The sequence below is a fragment of the Anguilla rostrata genome, chromosome 8 (assembly GCF_018555375.3).
Source record: "Anguilla rostrata isolate EN2019 chromosome 8, ASM1855537v3, whole genome shotgun sequence".
Taxonomy (NCBI): domain Eukaryota; kingdom Metazoa; phylum Chordata; class Actinopteri; order Anguilliformes; family Anguillidae; genus Anguilla; species Anguilla rostrata.
The window spans coordinates 47,613,108-47,634,180 of NC_057940.1; the positions used below are offsets into that span (position 1 = coordinate 47,613,108).

The 21,073-nt window shown below is 47.0% G+C and overlaps 1 protein-coding gene across 2 annotated transcripts; it reads left to right on the forward strand.

The window, feature by feature from the left end:
• The first annotated feature begins 211 nt into the window (after window positions 1–211).
• LOC135261841 (BCL2/adenovirus E1B 19 kDa protein-interacting protein 2-like) lies at window positions 212–19,627 on the forward strand. Of its 2 annotated transcripts, none has more exons than XM_064348491.1 (10): window positions 212–645; window positions 5,238–5,306; window positions 5,601–5,677; window positions 6,221–6,460; window positions 6,990–7,181; window positions 7,708–7,810; window positions 8,344–8,475; window positions 13,675–13,761; window positions 15,298–15,396; window positions 16,355–19,627. In XM_064348491.1, the coding sequence occupies exons 2-10, from the start codon at window positions 5,278–5,280 to the stop codon at window positions 16,377–16,379; spliced, it is 984 nt and encodes a 327-aa protein (XP_064204561.1). In that variant the 5' UTR covers window positions 212–645; window positions 5,238–5,277; the 3' UTR covers window positions 16,380–19,627. The 2 variants fall into 2 exon arrangements, with proteins under 2 accessions (XP_064204561.1, XP_064204562.1); XM_064348492.1 differs by lacking the exon at window positions 212–645 and adding an exon at window positions 3,538–3,997.
• Window positions 19,628–21,073: the final 1,446 nt, after the last annotated feature.

Genomic DNA, 21,073 nt, shown 5'->3' on the forward strand with positions numbered 1-21,073 from the left:
ATTCATTCATTACTGGTGCTTGGCTTTAGTGCACCGTGTTCTTAGCAGAAGCTTCGGACCGTCACTTGTGAATTAAGTAATAGAAACGGTTTCTAACCACGTAATATATAACAGACAATTTTTCATAGGTTCACAGGCTTACAGTATAAAAACAGACACCTGCATCAATACTCAAGATAAAAACACATCGGAATGCATGCTCCTGGTGGCAATCAGGGTTCCAGGACAGGCTTTAGGACCATGTAGACACCAGCTGCAGAACATGCACTCCCTCGCTCTCCTCCCTCTACCTCTCTCTCCCTCCCCCTGTTTATCCCTCTCTCCGGTGTAGAAGTGGGTGGGTGAAGACTGCACAGGTGTGTCCAGCCAATGAAGGAGCGGCTCAGACAGGCAGGTATCCACCAGGCGCTGGAAAACCTGTCGGGAGACGACAGGGGAGGGTGAGGTCACACCATCACACACACACGCACACACACTCTAACGTGAGTCACTCCTACCATTAGATAAGCAGAAGCGACCAGTCCACCCAGAGCGAAGGGACCAGCTGACACAGAGAGGTGATCAGCTGACTACATCCCCATCAGAGGGTTGCTCGAGTGCTGGGGTCGTACACCGACCGGAGCGACCTCCGTGGTTCCTCAGCAGGTGAGTCAGTCTCGGCGGGAACCTGCTCCCACACGTCGGCGTGGTCGCCGTGGCGATGCAAAAACTCTCTGGAAGGTCAGAAATTGGCTGGGTTCAGAGGCGGAGGAAAGGGGAAGTTTTTGGATTTGGTGTCCGTGTCTGATTTCAATGTGTAAGTAGCGTGCTCTGGAGAGAGATCTTGTGGAGGGTCAGGCCGTTTAACAATGGGTGTGAAAGAGGAGCCTGGTCCCAGCACCCTGCTCTCCTCCCCTTGCTGACCGAGTTTTAGGAAGTCATTAAATCAATGAGGAGAAAACTCAGGACCTCCCGTCGTGACGTGGTCAGTGGCGTGGGAAGAGATCGTTTTACTCGATCAATTTACCTGATCCTAGAACAACAACGAAACCAGCTAGAGTGTCTACCAGAGCTCTGTTATGTTACCCTTTGTAACAGTTCCTATTTTTGAGGTAGAATTACACCATCAGTCCTGCATTAGGTCCTGTTTAATCACTGCTTGTTTTTTTTGGGGGGGAGGTTTCATTGTCTAAGTCAGTGATCTTCATCCCTGGTCCTGGCAGGTCGTGGGGTCTGTCGATTGCATGGATAACCGGGTGAGGTGATTTAGCTGTGTAATCGGCTGCTTTAACTGATCAATTAAGCGCCAAGTGACTACAAAGACCAGCAAATCCTGTGGCTCTCCTGGCCCAGGAATGAAGATCACTGGTCTGAGTTGTTCTAGTGTGCAAACACATATATTTGATGACAGGCACACACTAGCCTCCTGTTCCTAATGTGCAGGGCCCGTCCCAACCAGGGGGGGCTCTTGCACAACTAGTAACGCCAAAACTCCTCCTCCTAAACTGGTAACCTGGATTCAGGGGATTTCGTGGGTCAGTGTCCTAATTTCTGACCGTGAATAAGTGCGCTGTGATCACCTCTTTTGCCCTGCGGATTCGACTTTCTGGTTCCACCACTAAATAGCACGGGCCTGTCGAGGCCTGTCGGGAGAAGCTGAAGCTCTGTGGTACTCCCAACAGCGGAATGAGGAACTCAACAGCTTTTTGAGTGTGTATAGCTTAAAGTTTAAACCTAAAGGGGGCTGTCAACGCTTCTCCATGCCAAGACTACTCTACTGTCAACCTATGGATACTCAACCTTGGTTCCAGTGGGACCCAGTGTCTGGTGGGATACTCAACCCTGGTTCTAGACTGACCCAGTGTCTGGTGGGATACTCAACCCTGGTTCTAGACTAACCCGGTGTCTGCTGGGATACCCAACCCTGGTCTAAACTGACCGGTGTCTGTGGGATACTCACCTGGTTCTGACTGACCCGTGTCTGGTGGGATACTCATTCCTGGTTCAGACTTTGACCGGTGTCTGGGGGATACGAACCCTGGTTCCAGACTGACCCGTGTCTGGTGGATACTTAATCCCTGTGTTCTAGACTACCCGTGTACTGATGGATACTCAACCCTGGTTCTAGACTGACCCGGTGTCTGGTGGGATACTCAACCCTGGTTCTAGACTGACCCGGTGTCTGGTGGGATACTCAACCCTGGTTCTAGTGGGACCCCATTTCTGAAGGGCTGCTGAATCCTGAGTGGTGCTCTGGTACAGAGAGGAAGTTGGAGAGAAATCATGGGAGATGTAGTCCAACATAGTCAGTCTGCCAAGCCGTCCCTGCACCTGCATCCCCTCTGTCTCGTCCTCTCCCACTGTCCATTGCTTTTTGACTGTTCGGCTGCATGGAGACAATGTCCTCATGCACTAAGCCAAACCTGATATTCAGGTCCTGGTCTCTCATGTTGGTGCTGCTCAGGTTTTTTAGGAGCACTAAGACCTTATTGTGTTTTCCGTGTTTGGAAAGAACAGGAAGTCTTTTTTGAAATGCGTGCTTATCCATCATATTACTAATTAAGGACTACTTTGGAATGCACACATTTCCATAATTATATTGCTAATTAAGGACTATTTTTGAATGCATGCATTTCCATAATTGTCTTGCATGCTCTGCCTTAACTGTACTGTGGATTAAGGACTTGCTTGTGTGGAATGCAAGTTAAATTTAGGCCTGTTAATTACCGCTTTTTGCAGAGGACACCCTCGTCCGTGATGATGTTCAGTGAGGACACCGTGACCAGTGTCACCACAAGCAGAGTACAGGCAAAATCTTATCATTGGATGTACCGTGGCCACGCTAGCATTACTGGACTAGAGCGTGTAGCATATATTTTGTTCTGTGGTTTGTTTGGAAATAATTGACGCAAGAGTTGTTAAAAGACTCCAAGTTTATAAAAATAGTAAATTGAAACCTGTAGGACCAAACCCTGGGTGAAGGGTTCGTTTTGCCCGAGTGAATGTTTTCAGTTCTTCTGTGACAAGGCTGTGTGTTTGGTGCCAGGAGGGCGGTTTGTCCAGTTAGCTTCCTGCTTTTCACTACACGTTACCGAACCTTTCCCCCCCAAACAAATAATTTCAATGTAATCTCATGCTCCAGTTAGAAAAACAGGTTTAGTTATATAATAAACTTTTCTGAGAATAGATGTAGAGGTTCTCTTTAAGCACCATGTTTTGTTCTTTGGGTGTGTGACATCTCAGACAATGTCTTCAAAGCTGACTCAGGTAAAAAAAAAAAAGTGACTCTTTGCTCTGTGGTTTGTAAGCACAGATCATAATGCAGCTGGCCATTGTGTTATAACACTGGATTTATTCCTCTTTTTATTAACCCTTTGAAGTAAATTCTTTTGGAATGTTTTTTTTTAATTTATTTTTTAATTTTAATTTATTATAAAGTGTTCTAGAACTCCATTGTTTTCGGTTACCAGTAGTGATTGTGACATCAGCATTGGAATGTTCAGTTCAGAACATTCTAATCACGTATTTGTGATCTTACATCTTAAAGGGTTGCTGTTTGTAATGCCTTGTCATAATTGTTGGCCAGTCCCATTGCTGCAGTGTCCTCTGTCAGTTCAGGAAGGTGAAAGACTGAAGCTTGCCGCCCTCAGGTGACGCCGTGGCTAATTATGCGTCACGCCGCGGAACCGGGCGCTGATGCGGTCAGGGTTCCGTCAATCATTAGTCGGGTTCTTCTGTCGCCCCTGCTCAGGCGAGCCCATGCAGCTCTCCCGTTGTCATGGCTACAGGGAAGGGTGGCTCACACAGTCCCCTGCACCTGCCTTCTCAGGTGTGCCGCGTCTGGGGCCCTCTCATTGGCTGCTTGCTTTGGCCTTCTCATTGGCTGCCTCATCTCGGCCCTCTCATTGGCTGCTCGCCTTGGCCCTTGCCCCTATGACGCACCGTTGTCCCAGAGAAGAGTGATCGTGAAAACTCTTGACATTGAAGTCGGTAACTTTTGTTAAGGAAGTCAACAGAGGTAATGTAACTGAACCTATTGTTCCTGGCAATGTCTTAGCTTTATGTATGAGACAGGGCTAGGCCATAGTTTATATTTGCTCAAGTTCATGTGTTTACACAATTAAATGCTTTGTGTAGTATTCATTTAAGATGGACTGGGGAGCACACTTGTCAACCAGAGGGGGTCGAACATGAAATCTACACAATGTCATACTATTTAATGTCAAATTCCAGGATTCCCTGAATATGCAGATATGTTACTGTTATTTCTCATAAGCAGCTGTAAAGTCATATGTGAAATGTGACAACTCCCTTCCTCACTTCCCGTAATATCAGATTGTGCGCTGAAATGGGTTTCCCGGGGAGGACGTTGGGTTTTGCTCAGATTAGAAGTGGATGAGTTCTGCTGAAGAGAGGCCGAGGCGGAGGAGAGCTGCCGCTCATGTCGAGCTGCCGCTCGTGTCCTCCGCGGCTGGGCCCAGGCGGAGGAGAGCTGCCCCTCGTGTCCTCCGCGGCTGGGCCCAGGGTTAGGGTTAGGGTTAGGGAGAGCTGCCCCTCGTGTCCTCCGCAGCTGGGCCCAGGCGGGGGAGAGCTGCCGCTGGGCTTTAGGGCGTTCTGCTCCCGCGCGCGGCTGTCTCCCCGCTGCGGTCCGTAACGCAGCCGAAGCCGTCGGCCCCCTGTACGCACTTGTATCGGACGGTTCTGAGGGTGCGTTTCCAGCTGACCCGTGTTCTGCCGTGTGCACAAACGGCTGCTTCTGCCTTCATACTTTCCCTGACGCCGTTGGCAAACAGGGAAGAGCTTATTTTTTTTTACAGAAGGCTGATGGTGCCTCGTTTCAAAGCTCACTGAAAGCAGGCTGCTCTAAAACTCTGTGTGTGGATGGGCCCCACAATCTGGTGTAGCTGGTGCTGCACTTTTACTCCAGACACCTCCAGACAGGTGTGGCTCTGATAGTGCCTCCTTCCAGCCAGGTACCTGCTTACCTGAACTGCTTTAGTAAATATGAAGCTCTGTGAATAGATCACATGTAAAATATTAATTACCTACGCAGTAAAGGAAGGCACCAATGTAGTGTGATGTAATTTGATGTGACGGGATACAATATGATGTAAAGCGATGTGATGTAATGTGATATATGATGTATTGTGATGTAATATAATTCAATGTGAGGTCATATGATGCGATATGTGATGTAATGTGATGTAAAGCAGTGTGATGTATTGTGTTGTAAATGAAGGCCTGCCTGCTCTGTCTAGGAGTCCAGAAGACCCAGAAGTGCACCCCAAAATCCAGGACATGGAGTTGCAGAAAGAAAAGCTCCGCAGGTCAGAGGTGACCCCGTATATAGCGCCTTTCAGATTGTGCTCCACAGTGGACGCCCTGACGCGTAAGGCTCTCAGGCACCGCCTACTGTAGATGGAAGGAAAGAATTTGTGGATAAATCTGTGAATATCTTTGGCTCTGCCACAGATGGAGCCCTGTGCAGGAGCTCACTACCTGTGCACGTTCACCTGGTACTGAGCAGGGGAATTTGGACTCTGTGATTTAGGTCTGAAAATGTACATATGTGACATGTTTGAGTGAAAATGATGGACAGGTGGGTGTTAACATCATTCCAGGCCACTGCCTAAAGGAGCACAGTGTCCAGACGATGATGACGATGAAGAGGAGCACGCAGCTAGTGGGGAGAGGCCAGGTAACTCCACCACCCGCCTCCCGAGTTTGATCGATGATTCTGAGCAGGATTCTCTCCCCAGGTACACACCTGTATGCAGAGTATGCACAGTGTGAACCTTGACTGCCTCTAGGTTCATATTAACAAAAATTGCTTTGTAATAGAACGATCCAGGTGTCTTCATTTAAATGCAAACTTTTTCAAACATGTTATCTATCGCTTCTGTGTACCTCGAGAGAGAATCTGCAGAAGCCAATCTACCTCTATTTTACTCCAGGCTGGCCAGTGGAGGACGGGCTCCCCCTCTATACCCTCCTGAGATTTCTTCCCATCGGGGAGTTTTTTTAATTTTTATACCTCATCGCCTGCTTTTTTGGGGTTCAGGCCTGGTTTTTGCTCAGTTCACCTTCTGTTACCCAGTAAAATGTCTTTGTGACAAGTTTTCTGTAAAAAAATTTTTTTTAAAAGCTCTATGCAAATAAAAATTGAATGGGATCGGTGATTTGATTCTGAGCTGTAAAGTTGCAGTTGACCCCCGTGCGTTTTTTTACGCGTGCCCCTCAGCCCCGCCCACCAGCCTGCCGATGTCCGGGAGCGGCGGCGGGAGGAAGAAGCGGCTGGTGGCGCCCGCCATCAGCCTGACGCTGGAGCGCAGCGACTCGGTCTTCTCCGACGACTACGCCACCGCCGCCCTCTCCCCGTCGCCCGATGACGACGACCCCGAGCTCGACATCAACCTGGAGGACATGGACACGCCCTCCGACAGCGAGTCCTTCGGCTTCCCCGACAGCCCCGAGTTGGACGGTGAGGCAGAGAGCATCATGGGAGATCCAGGAAATTTTCCATTTGATATTAATGTCTAAGGTTAAAGTTTACTTTATTGCCTCCCAAGGGAGAAAATTGTGTCGGATCAGAGAAATCCTACTATATAAAAGAAAAACAAGGCATCTCACATTACACATTCACAGTTCATACATTACAGTGTAAACATTAAATATAAACATACACATATCACCAGTGTAAGTCCACAAGTACTGCGTTTATGAAATATGGAAACAAAAAGAACCGGTTTACACACTACATATCGTTGATTTCATACACTACTTTTTATTAAGCAGTTGAGCACGATGGTGTCAGTTATTCTCAGTTTGAAATATAGAAACAAAAAAGTTTTTTTTAAAGGCCGCTCCATTGTCGTTCAGGACCTCGCTAGGACACCCACACAAATCTTTTGGGGTCCCCTGCTGTTAATTTGAGAACCCCTAAGCTGAGAAACCCCTGCCTAATTCCCTCTGGTGCGTCTCCCCGTGGCTTCTCCTCGCCGCGGCGACAGGTGACTTCCTGCGGTTAGCGAAGGGCGGGGCTTCCCGGGCGTCCGTCTCCGAGCAGGCGGACTTCGGGAACATGGAGCTGGACCAGGTGGACGCCGACGGCCGCAGGTGGAGGCGCCTCAGCGTCTCCGGGGAGGAGTGCTACGTCAACATGAGCGTCATCCAGCCCTACCTGCGGGTGCTGTCGCACGGGGGTGAGTCTGGAGGGGGGGTCACGGGTCCGGGTTCGAGTCCCCCAGGGCTAGACACTGCTTGTAGCACACAACTGTCTCACGAGTCACAGTGTGTGTGTGAGCTTCAGTGTTTTTGTGAACTCCTGGAAATATGAGTCTGGTGTGCAAAAACGAGGATTGTGGACTAGACTGTGGGGCGTCACTTTTTCAAGAACCAACATGCACACACACACACACACACACACCCACACACGTAAATAAAATACCTATGAGCTTTTTGCGGATTCATTAAAGGGTGTGTCATCTCCAGACTGCAGAACAAAAGGAACAAGCTGCATGTTCATTTTTTCAATCAACTACAGTCATCAAGGCCAGTTATGGTTTTTAAAAGTCTCTCCTTCCGAATACAGGACAGGTCAGCTGTTCATTTTTTCATTTGGTGTAAAAAAAAAATTTTTTTTTAAAGTCAAAAGAATTCCAAAGGTATGAGGGATTGTGATGATGATGATGATGATGGTGTCATAGAGGAGTGCCGCTCGTGTTCCAGGTTACTATGGAGATGGCCTGGACGCCATCATCGTGTTTTCCTCCTGTTATCTCCCGGACAACACCATCGAGAACTACCCGTACATCATAGACAACCTCTTCAGGTAAAGTACATGCTACCTGGGGTTCAAGTTCAGACAGCGGTTGCGTGGTTTTGTCACTGTGTCCGTCATTATCAGTGACAATCATTTCTGCTGGACTGTAGATCATTGAGTTGCCTGTCAGCTAATGGCATATAGATACCTGTACCATTAAACCATTAATTAATTACATTAAGGATTCTTCATCAAGTGACAAGGTTAACTTACCAGAACGAAGTCAACCTGGAATGACGCAGTGCAAACACCGCTAGAACTTGACCTGAGGTTAACTGATTCACTACAAGGAGCGCAACAACGCAGTCCAGGTCCATTAAGACAGTAATGCACCTAATCTGAGCTGCCAGTTCACCGCCAGTAACATTTATCCAGGTGAATACTCAAGATGTCACACTTCAGACCAATGTATAGTCTAGTTCTCAAGTGACACGTCTAGACAGATACGTGCAGTTACGTACTGAACCTCGTGTCACATAATGACCAGCTGCGAACTGAGCTGCGACCGTCCGCTCACTCACCTGTGTCCGCGGCGGCCCCAGGTACATCGTGGGGACCCTGGAGCTGATGGTCTCGGAGGATTACGTCATCGTGTACCTGTGCAGCATGGCCCCTCGGACCAAGCTCCCCAGCATCAAGTGGCTGCGGCAGTGCTACGCCACCGTTGAAAGGAGGTAAAACATTTCGCAAGACGAAGAGCGTTTGTTGTTTCTAAATAACTTAAGCAACATTTTTTTTCGTTTTTAAATTAGTTTTGGTCGTGAGTCAGGAGGAGACGAGATGAGTAACAGTACTGGGTGACTATTGACCGGAGGGGTGTGACAGTTTAATGCGTCCCACATGTCAGTCCCAGCACGTGCCGAACGTCATTAGTTCCTTTCACAGGCAAAGTTCTACTTTTCAGCCAGAAGAGGGCGCCAATGCACACTGTAGATTTTCAGCCTCCCCTATACTTACATCTTGTGTGTGTGTGTGTGTGTGTGGGGGGGGGGGGTTAACACTCACCCTGAATCAGTTTTTGAACCTTTATTGTCACGTAATGACGGGGTTAAGTAGTTCCATCATCTGATCCAGGACCAGTTTACAGAGGCAGAGTACCGAATGCGTAAATCGAAACAAAGAAAGGACCTGCGCACCCACTTAATGCTTCAAGAACAAAAAAATGATATTTAATCCACTGTGCAGGCGTTTCGGTCACATTCAGTTATGATTAAGACCTAGATGTTAACTGTTTGGAATGGCAAATAATGATCATTATTTGTTTTTTGGAGCATTGAGCAGTTTTTGGGGTCTTTTAGCTTTCTATACTGAATATTGAATATGCATTTTTTTTGCCCATTTTGCTTTATAGTTCTGACCCATTGCCCCCCCCCCCCCCCCACCCCCATGGAGTGTTCTTTATCAGGAGACCAGAGCAGCTCCTCGTCGGCATTCCTCAGATAACCCTGCAGCCTTAGCGCCACTCTCTGGCGCTGGCGGCTTTGAAATGAGCCGCCGCGAATCCGGGGCCCAGGACAGCAGCACGGGAGGGGCGGAGCTTAAAAGGAGGGGGCGGGGCCATCATACAAACAGAGCTTCCTCACTGGCAGCTTTCTCACAGCACAGATTCTTTTTTTTTTATTTGGCCATTCCAATCCCACCGGAATTTGGAATGTCTGATTGGTAAACTGTGTACCCGCGTGCTCGTGTGCGGGCCCCTGCTGCCGGCTCGTGAGAGTAAAGGCCGCTCCCGGTTCTCCTCCAAAACGCACGGTGTCAGCCAGCTGCATTTTTTCGCGTCGCGGCCGCCAGTGATGCTCGCTCATGCGTCTCAAATTGGCACAGATTCTTTAAAATGACCAGATATTCAGCTCCTGCTTCTTAAACTCCTGATGGCTGCAGTTGTTAACAGGGGTTTCCAGAGCTGTTTTAGCACTACTAGAATGTCTGTTGTCTCAGTGTAGTACTCTGTCATGTCATCTGTTTTCATGAAATCAGGTGTGTTAGAAACAAGGTGTTGACAGTTGGGTGCACACAGTGTAAATTACAGTGTGTTTCAGATAAAGACTGCACATTTAGTGCTGAATATTTCTGTGTGTTTTAGCAGCATTACTGCCAAATTTCTTATCACTGTTGGGAGTTTATTTTTTCCCTCTGTGTTAACGGCAGTGCAGTTTCCAGTTTCTGTCTGCGGTATAATATTTGCCTGTTCAAAGGGCAGACTTACTTTCCACCTTGAATTCATAAACGGAAACCCCCAAATGGTCTCCGTCTTTGTTCTTTCAGTTTACAAATGCTGTTTATTTTTACTCTAACCTCATGAAATTAGTTTAAACAGTAGTTTTAGCATTACGGCTTTAGCATTACGGCTTTTCCAGAATGTTCACTTGGCTCAGTATTGTGCTGTAACCTCTGAGAAGGCACAGTAAAGTATAGATGAATTCACAGAACATAAGGTGGCTCTTGTATTTCAAAAAATGCAAGAAGCTGCATAACGTATGGAAAGAAGTTTCTGTGGGCTTTCCCTCCCTCAGAGTTCCATGAATTCTGTGGACCAATGGCATTCCGGGCATTATTTCGCACATGTGCAAAAGTAGTGTTGTGTCACATGACATATGCACTACTGCCCACACGCACCCCCCTCTCCCTTCACCCGTTCCTTTCCGTTTAAATGTGGAAAAGATGATGTCATGAACTCGGAGGAGAGCTGGTAGGCTTGTAGGAGGCAGAAAAGCAAAAAAAGCCACTTATTACGGAAATTTTTGAATGCTCCGAGCTTTCCTGAGAATTCCCGAAACCGGGTGCAGTCGGGGGGAGCGTCGGAGTGCGTCAGCCCTCAGGGATTCTCCCGGGTTTCCCAACAGCGTCTGGGACTGCTGGGCGTGGGCGAGGGCGAGGGCGGGGGGTGGAAGGCGGGGGACGGGGGTTAGGGGGGAGGACGGGTGGCACAGGAGCGCACAGTCATTCGTTTATTTAAGCAGCTTCAGTGGGCTGCCTTGAATGAGCCTCAGTGCTAGCTCCCTGCAGGTGTGGACGGACGTGAAGGATTAGCTCTGCTCAGTGATAAATGGAGCGACAGACATCTTAACAGGACAAACAACAAGACAGGCAGTCGCTTCACATGACCGGAGGGGAAGCTGGCGGCTCGCGACTCAACCGCTTCCTCATCCTCGCTCGACGGCGGTTTGGACGGACTGTCGCACTCGAGTCATGATGACGACGTTCGTATGAAAGTATGAAAGATTCTGTATCCCTGGAAACAAAGACGTTTCTTCAGGTCGAACGTTCTGTCTCTCTGTTGCACCGTTGACTTCCGTCTTCGTCCCAGACCGAGCTCGCGTTCAGCTGTTTAAAATGGCCCGTGGAACTCCTCGAGTCCACGTCGGGTCACAAAAGTCATCACCCACCAGTCCGTTTTTCAAAAGAAATTCTCCAGGAGAGATTTCCTTAACCGCAAACTGCCGAGTTTTAGGACGTCTGCCGATGGCCGGTAGTGTTTCGAGATCAACATCATAGAAAACGAGCAGGATCCTCGTTTAGCCGACTCATACTTCATTATTATGGAAACGATCATTTCCCAAACAGGAAGGAGAGAGCAGAGTGTGCTCCTTCTAGAATTGCTGTCTGCCCCTCTCCCAGAGAGAGCATCTCAGGGCCTGAAGTAGTTCAGTCACTCAACAGCCTGCGGTCACCTCCACAGATCCTTCCCACAATCCTCTGCTCCTCACTCCCTCAGATATATAAAAGCCTTATTTTCCCCCCTCTTCCTTCCTTCCTTTTTCTGTATTATTAGGCTGAAATGCTCCCAGGGTCCCGTAAAGTAGTTCAACAGAAGCGCTTTTTGATTAATGCAGCCGGTGGGGGTTGCCCAGATCCAGTGTTTTTTTTTGGAAGTCTTGGTCCCGCAGTCAGAACAGTAGGGTTATGGGTTCGGGGAAACCCGCCGCTCATCCCGACCCCATCTCTCAGACTCTGCTCGGACACCCTACCCTGGATTTCATCACAGGTTTCGCTCAGTCTCTACACTACAGCTTTCCTCTCCTGTTTAGTCTTACATAATTGGTGTTCTTAAAAAAAAATAAAACTCAGTCACACCAAAAATAAATAAATTGGGATGGCAAGTATGCCATCCTGCCATGTTACGCCTTACAGTGCTGAGAGTTTGACACTTTTCAGGGTTCCCTACAGAAATAACCACACTGGCCACATACTCTCAGCCCTTAAAAACAGTCATTTCTGTACCTTCTGACCCCATTGCAACAGACAGAATTCACAAAAAACCCGAACTTAACACGTCCAAACAATAAAGCCCCAAACTTAGGGGATTTTGCTATTTCTTTGCCAAGTTACTTTAAACTATTTAGGAAACATTGGGTAGCAATGCTTTGGAATACAGCATGTTTAATTTGTGTGAGGTAAGCTGGCCAATATTGTTTCTTGTAACCTGGGGCAGTTTTGACATCAATACCATTTTTAATGATTTAGCCAGTTTGAATTAGTGACTTATAGACAGTGCTTTGTACGTGTGAGTAACTTGGCATTTTTGTATGTTGAAAACAGGTTTTTCATCAGATAAAATTGTACAATGTACTGAACCTGAGCTATGCCCAACTGGATGTTTTCATTCACCTGGCCCTTGTACACGTATGTAATACTGTCCAACGTGGTGACTTACAATGAACACAGACTCATTCAAATGGCTGTCCACGTGACTAAAATTTGCTTCCCCATTGGCTGACTCCTTCAAATGCAGTTGAATCTTATTGGTCAGCAAAAGCCACACACACCAGTTGCAGTTTTGCCTGTGGACGAAACTGCAACTGGAAAAAAAAGTAAAAAAACAAAACAGAACTGAAAGAATCACGACTGAAACCAAGGTTTTCTTCACGTACACTTGTAGTACAGAAAGAGCAAAGGGTGAAGCGTTGGTGTGTTTCTGCTCTGTTCATTAAATTGAGTTTTGTATAAGTACAGAACAGGATACTCCCCATGACATAATAAACATCTTCAGACGTGTGTGTGTGTGTGTGTGTGTACGTGAACGTGCACGCGTGTGCGTGTCTGTGTGTGTGCATGTGTGTGCGTGTGTATACATGCGTGTGTGTATGTGTGTGTGTGTGCACGCATGTGCGTGTGTGTGTGTGTCTGCATGGTGTCTATGCATGTACGTGTCTGTGTCTGTGTGTGTGTACATGAGCATGCACGCGTGTGCGTTCGTGTGTGTATGTGTGTCCGTGTGTATACGTGCATGCGTGTGTGTGTGTGTCTGTATGGTGTCTGTGCATGTGTGTGTCTCTGTGTGTGTGTGTGTGTGTGTGCATGCACTGTGTGTGTGTGTGTGTATGTTCATGTATGCATGTGTGTATGTGCATGTGTGTGTGCGTGTGTTCATGTATGCGTGTGTGCGTCTATGTGTGTGTGGTGTGTGCATGTGTGTGCGTGTGTATATGTGTATGTGCACGCATGTGTGTGCGCGTGTATGGTGTGTGCATGTGTGTGCACACGCGTGTGTATGCGCGTGTATATGGTGTGTGTATGTGTGTACGTGTTTCCGTGTGCACACGCATGTAGATGTGTGTGTAAGTGTGTGTGTATGTGTGTACGTGTTTCTGTGTGCACACACGTGTGGATGTGTGTGTATGTGTGTGTGTATGTGTGTGCGTGTTTCTGTGTGCACGAGCGTGTGGATGTGTGTGTGTGTGTGTGTGTGTACGTGTTTCTGTGTGCACACGTGTGTGTGTGTGTGTAAGTGTGTGTGTATGTGTGTACCTGTTTCTGTGTGCACACGTGTGTGTGTGTGTATGTGTGTGCGTGTTTCTGTGTGCACAAGCGTGTGGATGTTTGTGTAAGTGTGTGAGAAGGTAGTCTCACTCTCCTCTCCCCTCTCTCGACAGGCTCAGGAAGAACCTGAAAGGGGTGTTCTTTGTTCACCCAGTCTGGTACATCAAAGTCCTCCTCACCATCGTCAAGGCATTCACCAGGTGAGGGCTGTCTGGTTGGTTTGTAACAGGCACACTCAAATCTGGCCCTCAAGGTCAGCATACTGCGGGTGTTCTCTTCAGGCTGACAGTCCAGTAATGTCACTCAGTGGGTTTACATGATGCTTGAAAAAGTCGATTTATTGTATTAGTGTCGGGGGGGGGACGCAAACGCAGAATGAGAAAAAACACAGGCAACCGCAAAAGGTAAATTTAAACAGAGACTTTACTTTTAAATAAGAAAAAACAAAACAGGAAACCAAAAAACAAGGCCATGCAGGGCAAGTCTCAAAAATACAAAAAAGACTTACAAACAAAAGCAGAACTTCACAGGGTCCAAAAACATGCAGAGCAGAACTCGGGCAGGGCAGAACACGAGCGGAGAAAAATATAGAACCAGGACAGTTAGTCCGGCTAAAACTGGACTTTTAAAAATCATGTAAACATTGTAGTCCGACTGAAATCGTACTAATTTGAATTTTTCAAAGTCGGACTAACATACCTAGATAATGCGGTTGGGAGTCGATTTACGACGGCATGTATACGCTTCAATAGGCCAAAAACTGGCCTAGGCGTTCTGCGCATGTTCCGTAATTTACATAGCAACTACTGTGGCCAAGCGGAATCGATAATGTTTCAGAAAATATATAACTTTAAAAGATTTAATTCAATCTTCTACTGGGACTTTTGCCGTTTATTGAGGGTGTGACAGAATATTTTGGTGCCATTGACTATAATCGAATGTTTTTCACATTTACCGTTCGATTGAGCAAGTAGCCTACCAAGTACATTTTTATGGATTAGTGCTGTCCGATTGTGCTAGCTACTTCACATTAACCTTGTACGGCGATCAATAAAGGCTAACAGCACAGTACCACTTAATTATTGTCACTTCTATCACCACTGTAATGAACTAAAAAAAGGCGTCAAACGACCTTTTCTGTGAGAAATGCATTGTCGAGCTCACGCGCATACACTGCTGGCGACAGATAGCTCTGGTGTGCCCTCCCTAGTATCATGGCGAAAAAAACACATTTCTGGACGAACAAGGAGACCAACTTTATGCTATCGCAACTAAAGGAGTTAAATATCCTAAAATACATGGATGGAAGAAAAACGCGGAATGACAACCATTCAAAAAAGTTGCAACAAAATTGGAGGAAGCAGGATTTATAAGAAGCCTTCGTCAGACACACCTCCAGTCAATAAATCGATTCTTCCCAAGTCATTTATACTGGGACAACGACAATAATCCAATTAAATCTCATCTTTGGCCAAATCGAGCTATTAATATAGAACGATTTCAACTGTGCATGCAAACGCACTGACTGATTGGTCAGAGATTAATCAGACCCTGATTAGACGGGAGGAATGAAAACCAACACCACTACGATATGAGTATCCCTGGTCCAATGAATCTGTAGCCACACGTGTGATTGTGCTCAGAAGTGAGTGAACAGAGTTGACTATCTGGTTGGTCTCGATTACCTGTGCCCCACTTCCGTCATGGTGATCAGTACCTCTGCCTTGTTCCTGCAGTGCCAAGTTCAGCCGGAAGGTCCGCTTCATCCGCAACCTGCAGGAGCTGTCAGAGTTCATCCCCATGGAGCATGTGAACATTCCTGACCACATCCGACAGTAAGAGCCTCACATCCAATACACACATCCCCACAGCACATGCACATTCACCCACATCCCACGGTAATCTCACTCTCACATACACACATCCCCACAGAATGTACACATCCACCCACATCCCATAGTAATCTCACTCTCACATACACACATCCCCACAGCACGTGCACATTCACCCACATCCCACAGTAACCTCACTCTCTCACACACACATTCCCACAGCACATACACATCCACCCACATCCCACAATAACCTCACTCTCACATACACACATTCCCACAGCACATGCACATCCATCCACATCCAATAGTAACCTCACTCTCACATACACACATTCCCACAGCACATACACATCCACCCACATCCCACAATAACCTCACTCTCACATACACACATCCCCACAGCACGTACACATCCACCCACATCACACAGTAACCTCACTCTCACATACACACATCCCCACAGCACATTTACATCCACCCACATCCCACAATAACCTCACTCACATACATACATCCCCACAGCATGTACACATCCACCCACATCCCACACTACCTTCACTCACATACAAAATTACATTGATGAAAACAGGTATAAAAAGGGAATTATGCTATCATACATGATTAAATTTAATCACTCATATAGCATAGACATGTAATTGCATGGCTACAATATAAATGGGACACACTTTTAGATTGCCAGTAGAAGGAGACCTTTGGTTAGATGAACTCTGGTAAGATGAATTTTTAAATGTACAAAAATATTCTAAAAGGCCCTTTTCTCAGTTTCCTGTAAAGGGTTGTTTGAAATTGTTCTGTACAGCTTGCGTAAGATGACAAGACCGAGGATGAAAATGTGTCTTGCATTTCAGCCCCTTTTTAAGGACGGACCATTTAGCCTCCTTTACCCCTGAATGATATTCAGGTGGCTCATTTGTACTTCCTGTGTGTTCTCTTACAGGTATGACCAGACTATGGAAGGGTGACACTGAAGAAGTGCCCCTGAATGTGTGTATATAATGTACATAAAGCTGGTTCTGTCTGGCTGGCGCTTTGGGGAAGCCTGGGTAGGAAGCAGACGAGGTGACGCTGGAGGACCTGAGTCCCCCTCCATCGGCCCTTCTCCGGATTCAGGGCAGAGGACCTTGACCAGGCGTGCGACCCCTGACCTCTCGAGATTTCGCTGACTCATTCCGCTCGACTTTGCGTTGTTTTCCCCTCTCATCTGATTTGTCTAAAAGCAGGGCCGCCCAACCCATGTTGCTGGAGATCTGCCATCTTGTATGTAGGTTTTCACTCCAACCCTGACAAAGCACACCTCATTCAGCAGCTAGAGATCTTGTTGAGCTGCTGATTCATAGAATCGTCTGTGCCAAATTAAAACCTACAGGATGGTAGATCTCCAGCAACAGGGCTGGGCAGCCCTGATCTAAATGGCGCACGTGACCAATCACAGACAAGTGTGCAGTAGAACAGGCCTAAAGGGTATGAAGGCAAAATGTAAAATATAAGGACATGTAAAATAAAAAAGGGGGGCAGATCCAATGCCTCTCTCTCGTTGCTCCCTAGTCGTGTGTCGGGGGGGACGGGGACGGGGGGGGGGCGTCCACCGAGTGAGATCACTCTTGCCCACACGACTTTCTTATTATCGGTCACCACGGCAACCATAAGAGCGAAACTTGGCAGGCGCGGTGAACGTGTCCTTACATAACGAACCAGAACGCCGTTACATAATATCAGCCAGATTCACGGGTATAAGATCATCGCCTCCGTCGCTGCCGTACGGATCTTATTACGGGCCGCTCGAGCGCTGGAAACGATTTTAGGCCAAAAGGACGATGGTTTAAATGCTGCTCTTGAGTTTCAGCTTACCGTGAAAACCGCTGCCCTGCCTCCTGGGCATAGCGGTAGCTTGCGTTCGTCATGGCCGGTTTCTAACTGTTATTTTTTTTAACCCAGCCTCGACTCACTGGGTATAGCTTATGGGCTACTTCAAATGCTTCTTTCCCACTCACTGCGTGATGTATTGTTGTTGTATTATTGAATTGGGGTTTTAATGTACAGATATTCGCTGTAAGTTGCTCCCGGGAAGCATTTCCATTTCGCATTTCTTCAAGGGGCTCACCGTTTCAACCCGAAACACCAAAGCATGTAATCCAGTGAGTCATCTGCAACCTTTTATAACGAGCAACTGGCACCACTTCTGCCTGCTTTTAAGACCTGTGAGTCACCCTAAAACAGAGCTGGGGGACTTACTGAGCCCCCCTCCCCCCCAGCAGGGTACCAGCCTGGTGATGCATCAAGCAAAGAATCTGCTGCATTATGGGCACTGATTCAGACCAGGCCCCTGTGCACCTCCGTTGATATTACCCTCTGCATGAGCGTCTGGGGGTGCTTAGGCCAAGGGTAGCCAACTCTGGTCCTGGAGAGCCGCATTGGTCTTCCATTTCTTATTTTCATTAAAATCGGCAACTAATTGACCGGTTTAATCGATTGCCGAATGACCTTCCACTCTGTGTTTTTAATTTGATTGATCAGTTAAGCGCTGATTAACAACACCAGTTAGACCCTGTGGCTCTCCAGGACCAGGAGGAGGTGACTCCAAATTCCCAGAACGAAAAGTTCTGTCTCCCTACACTTCTAAACAGCTAAAACATCCCAATTTGATGGAACTTTATGAATATGCATAAAATGGGTGTGCCCAAGGACATTGGACAAATTAATGTTTTATCACTGGTTACGCCTCTTTGTGAATATTTATAGGCATTACCATAGCACCGAAAAGTCCTAAGGAAGTAGAGAGACTGAAGGACGGCAGGCAGGAGCTGACTATCTGGGTGCAATAGAGAATCTGCTGGGGACACAATCGCATGACAGAGAAACAGGTGGAACTGGGAAGCTGGGAACAGTTGCATGACGGTAAATGAAATGCTGGGACTGTGTAGGCGTGCTCTGTAGCCTTTGGCCTTTACCACACTAATCTGCAACCGTAGCAAAGCGGCTTCTTTGTGGAAACTTAATGTATTCACCTCCTGGCCTATGCAGTTCCCTGCTAATGAGAAGCAACAGTAGCATTACCGCACCTTGGATCTGATAAAAACATGCTTATGGGCATCCAGGCTTACATGCTTTCTGCACCTTGCCAAGTAGCACTCTCATTCTTAAAAGGCTAACATTTCAGGGCTGCTGGGTGGTTCATCCAGTTAAGGTACTGTTCTAGTGCATGAATGGTTTGAATCCGGACTGTGCCAAAGCTGACAGTTCCAGGCATGTTTTGATTGACGCATGCCTTCTTGGCCAGGTCAGTGTTGTAAATGAGAATTTGTTCTCAGTCACTTTTACCTGGTTAAATAAAGGTTAAATAAATAAAAAATAAAGATACCCGCATTTCACCGCTATCTAGTGCCCCCTGCTGCTCAAACGGGGGTGTGCAAGTCCACCTGGACATGGAGATTCCACCGGCTCATCCCTGTGAGAGCCCAACTCTGTGAGAGATGCCCTCTGTTTGGCATGGTGTGCTCTCACGGACAGCATCGGTCTCACAGAGAGGAACTGCCACGGTGACACGGCAGTGTGTCGTCATGGTTACCTTAACTACTGCTTTTATGTGTTGTGTTCCCCTTCCATAAACTTTCTAATTGCGTTTAATGGCTTCTTCGGCGTATTGTGTGTTAACGAGCACTAATACACAACGCAAACATGCGCGGTGGGTTGTTTTTCAAAGGAAGTGTATTACAGTTCTGCTTTTTTTTTTAAAGAGATCTCGATACAAAGGGAGGATATTTGGCTTGTACTCTACCTGTTTCCACTCTTGTTAATATAGAGAGAGAGAGAGGGAGAGAGAGTGTGAGTGAGTGAGTGTAGATTTTGGCCCGGAGAAAACGGCAGTGAATTTTGCTGTGTGACGCCACTGGACTCTCAGGAAATGGACTTTGACAGCAAAGGAAAATGCGCTAGCTGTGGGTGACCGTTAGTCGCTGCACCCTTCCAGCTCATAAACAGGAACCGAGAAACGTCTGTTAAGTTTGTGGGTTACAGACTCATTTCTCAATTCGGCAGCCTTCTGCGACCAGAGAACCAGCAAGTATCAGAAGCATACCATGACAGATCGGAACAGAACAAACGTTGCTTTTTGTGAAGGTACAAGTCTAGACTGTTCCTTAAAAAAGACAACACATGACCTGTTTTGTATCGTTTTGAAAAATCAGCACTTGAATAAACTGCCTCTTGTTAACTCTGTATTGTGATTCCTGAAATTGTGCTGTTTGCCAAGAGTTTCACGGGAACTTTTTTGGTCCATGCCAGGAGGTACTTTGAGTGCAAGCATTTCCCAGAAGTTGTTCTTCACCCCTTCGTTATGTTTCAATGAACTACATGTGCAGCCCATGCCGTTTGTAGAGTCCAGACAAAGACTGATTGTGATGTTATGCTTTAAGAAAGGACCCCTCTTCTTTACCTTTTACCTGTTTGTGTCCTCAGCCTGACTGAGGTTGATGGCACGAGCTCGTCCAAGAAGGCTTGCGGTAATCTTGGAACGGTGGGTTGTGTGAACTCCACTGAGCTCTGTGTGCAGAGTTACGGGTTGTATTGGGTACTGTCGGATTGGAGCCACAATGGCGGCCGCGCTTGATTTGGGCGCACGGGGCCGCGTTGGCCGCGCGACGGAGCGGCCTGCGGGAACTGGGAGGGAACCACGGCGCTCCCGCGAACCCGCCGCCGTCTCTTCCAGCGCCTGGGGGGAAGCGATAGGACCCGGAGCCTCGACGACTTCTCTGGAAAACTTTTCTGGAAGGTTTTTAAAAGACTTCACCGTCGTTAGTGTCTGAAGAAAAAAAAACCCACTTGTCTCTCTTCCTGCAGTGATTTTAATGCGAAAAATAGAAGTTTAAGTTCCATTTGGGTATTAAACAAGGATCCAGCCGATCATAGGCCTTCGTTTTACAGAAAGCAGACCCGAGTGCTCTTTGAAATGTCTAGCTTTTGGATTAAAAACACCTGGCAAAACATTAATCCAGAACCAACTGGTGTTTGGCTTATAGTGTAACTGTAAACGGAATTTATTTAAAATCTGTAGTGTAGACCTACTGTAGCACTAATGCACAGCCAATGGCAGCACTAGACCGAGCCGTCATGACACAAGCATACTTTGTATTATTAAAATGTGTTTCGCATTCCATCACAGCGTTTTGCCACAAGCCAATGTAATCATGCTCGACTCGTGTAACATTAGGCCAAGACAACTGCGTTTCATTTACCCCTTTGTCTAACCAGCACATCCGATTGCAGAAGTTCTATTTGTATATGCCTTATTCATAAAATGGGTGGGTGGGGGTGGGGGAGCTAATGTTCCTGAAAGGTTCTTGGTTATATGCAGCAAACTGAACCTGCTAATAGATAAATCACTATTTAACAACTCATAAGTATTTGTAAATAAGATGTAGAAATCATTTGTGTACATGTACAACATGTTTTATACTCTTGTATTTACTCATGTAAATACAAACTCATTCACTAGTGTATGTTAAAAATACATAAAATGCATGAACATAATGCTTAAATAGATGCTGTATATAAAAACACGTGGAACATGTTGAGACTTACCCCAGCTTTTGTTTTTTGGCTGGACCGCAGCAGCGGGGCCAGCCCTATAAACGTGCATGTCTGTGACTGAGTGATGAAG

Excerpts from the sequence above, each read along its gene's own strand:
- LOC135261841 (XM_064348491.1), top strand. The coding sequence starts at position 5,278 with ATGGAGTTGCAGAAAGAAAAGCTCCGCAG. Across the intron at positions 5,307-5,600 it reads CAGAAAGAAAAGCTCCGCAG|GCCACTGCCTAAAGGAGCAC; the intron begins GTCAGAGGTGAC and ends ACATCATTCCAG. Across the intron at positions 7,811-8,343 it reads ATCATAGACAACCTCTTCAG|GTACATCGTGGGGACCCTGG; the intron begins GTAAAGTACATG and ends CGGCGGCCCCAG.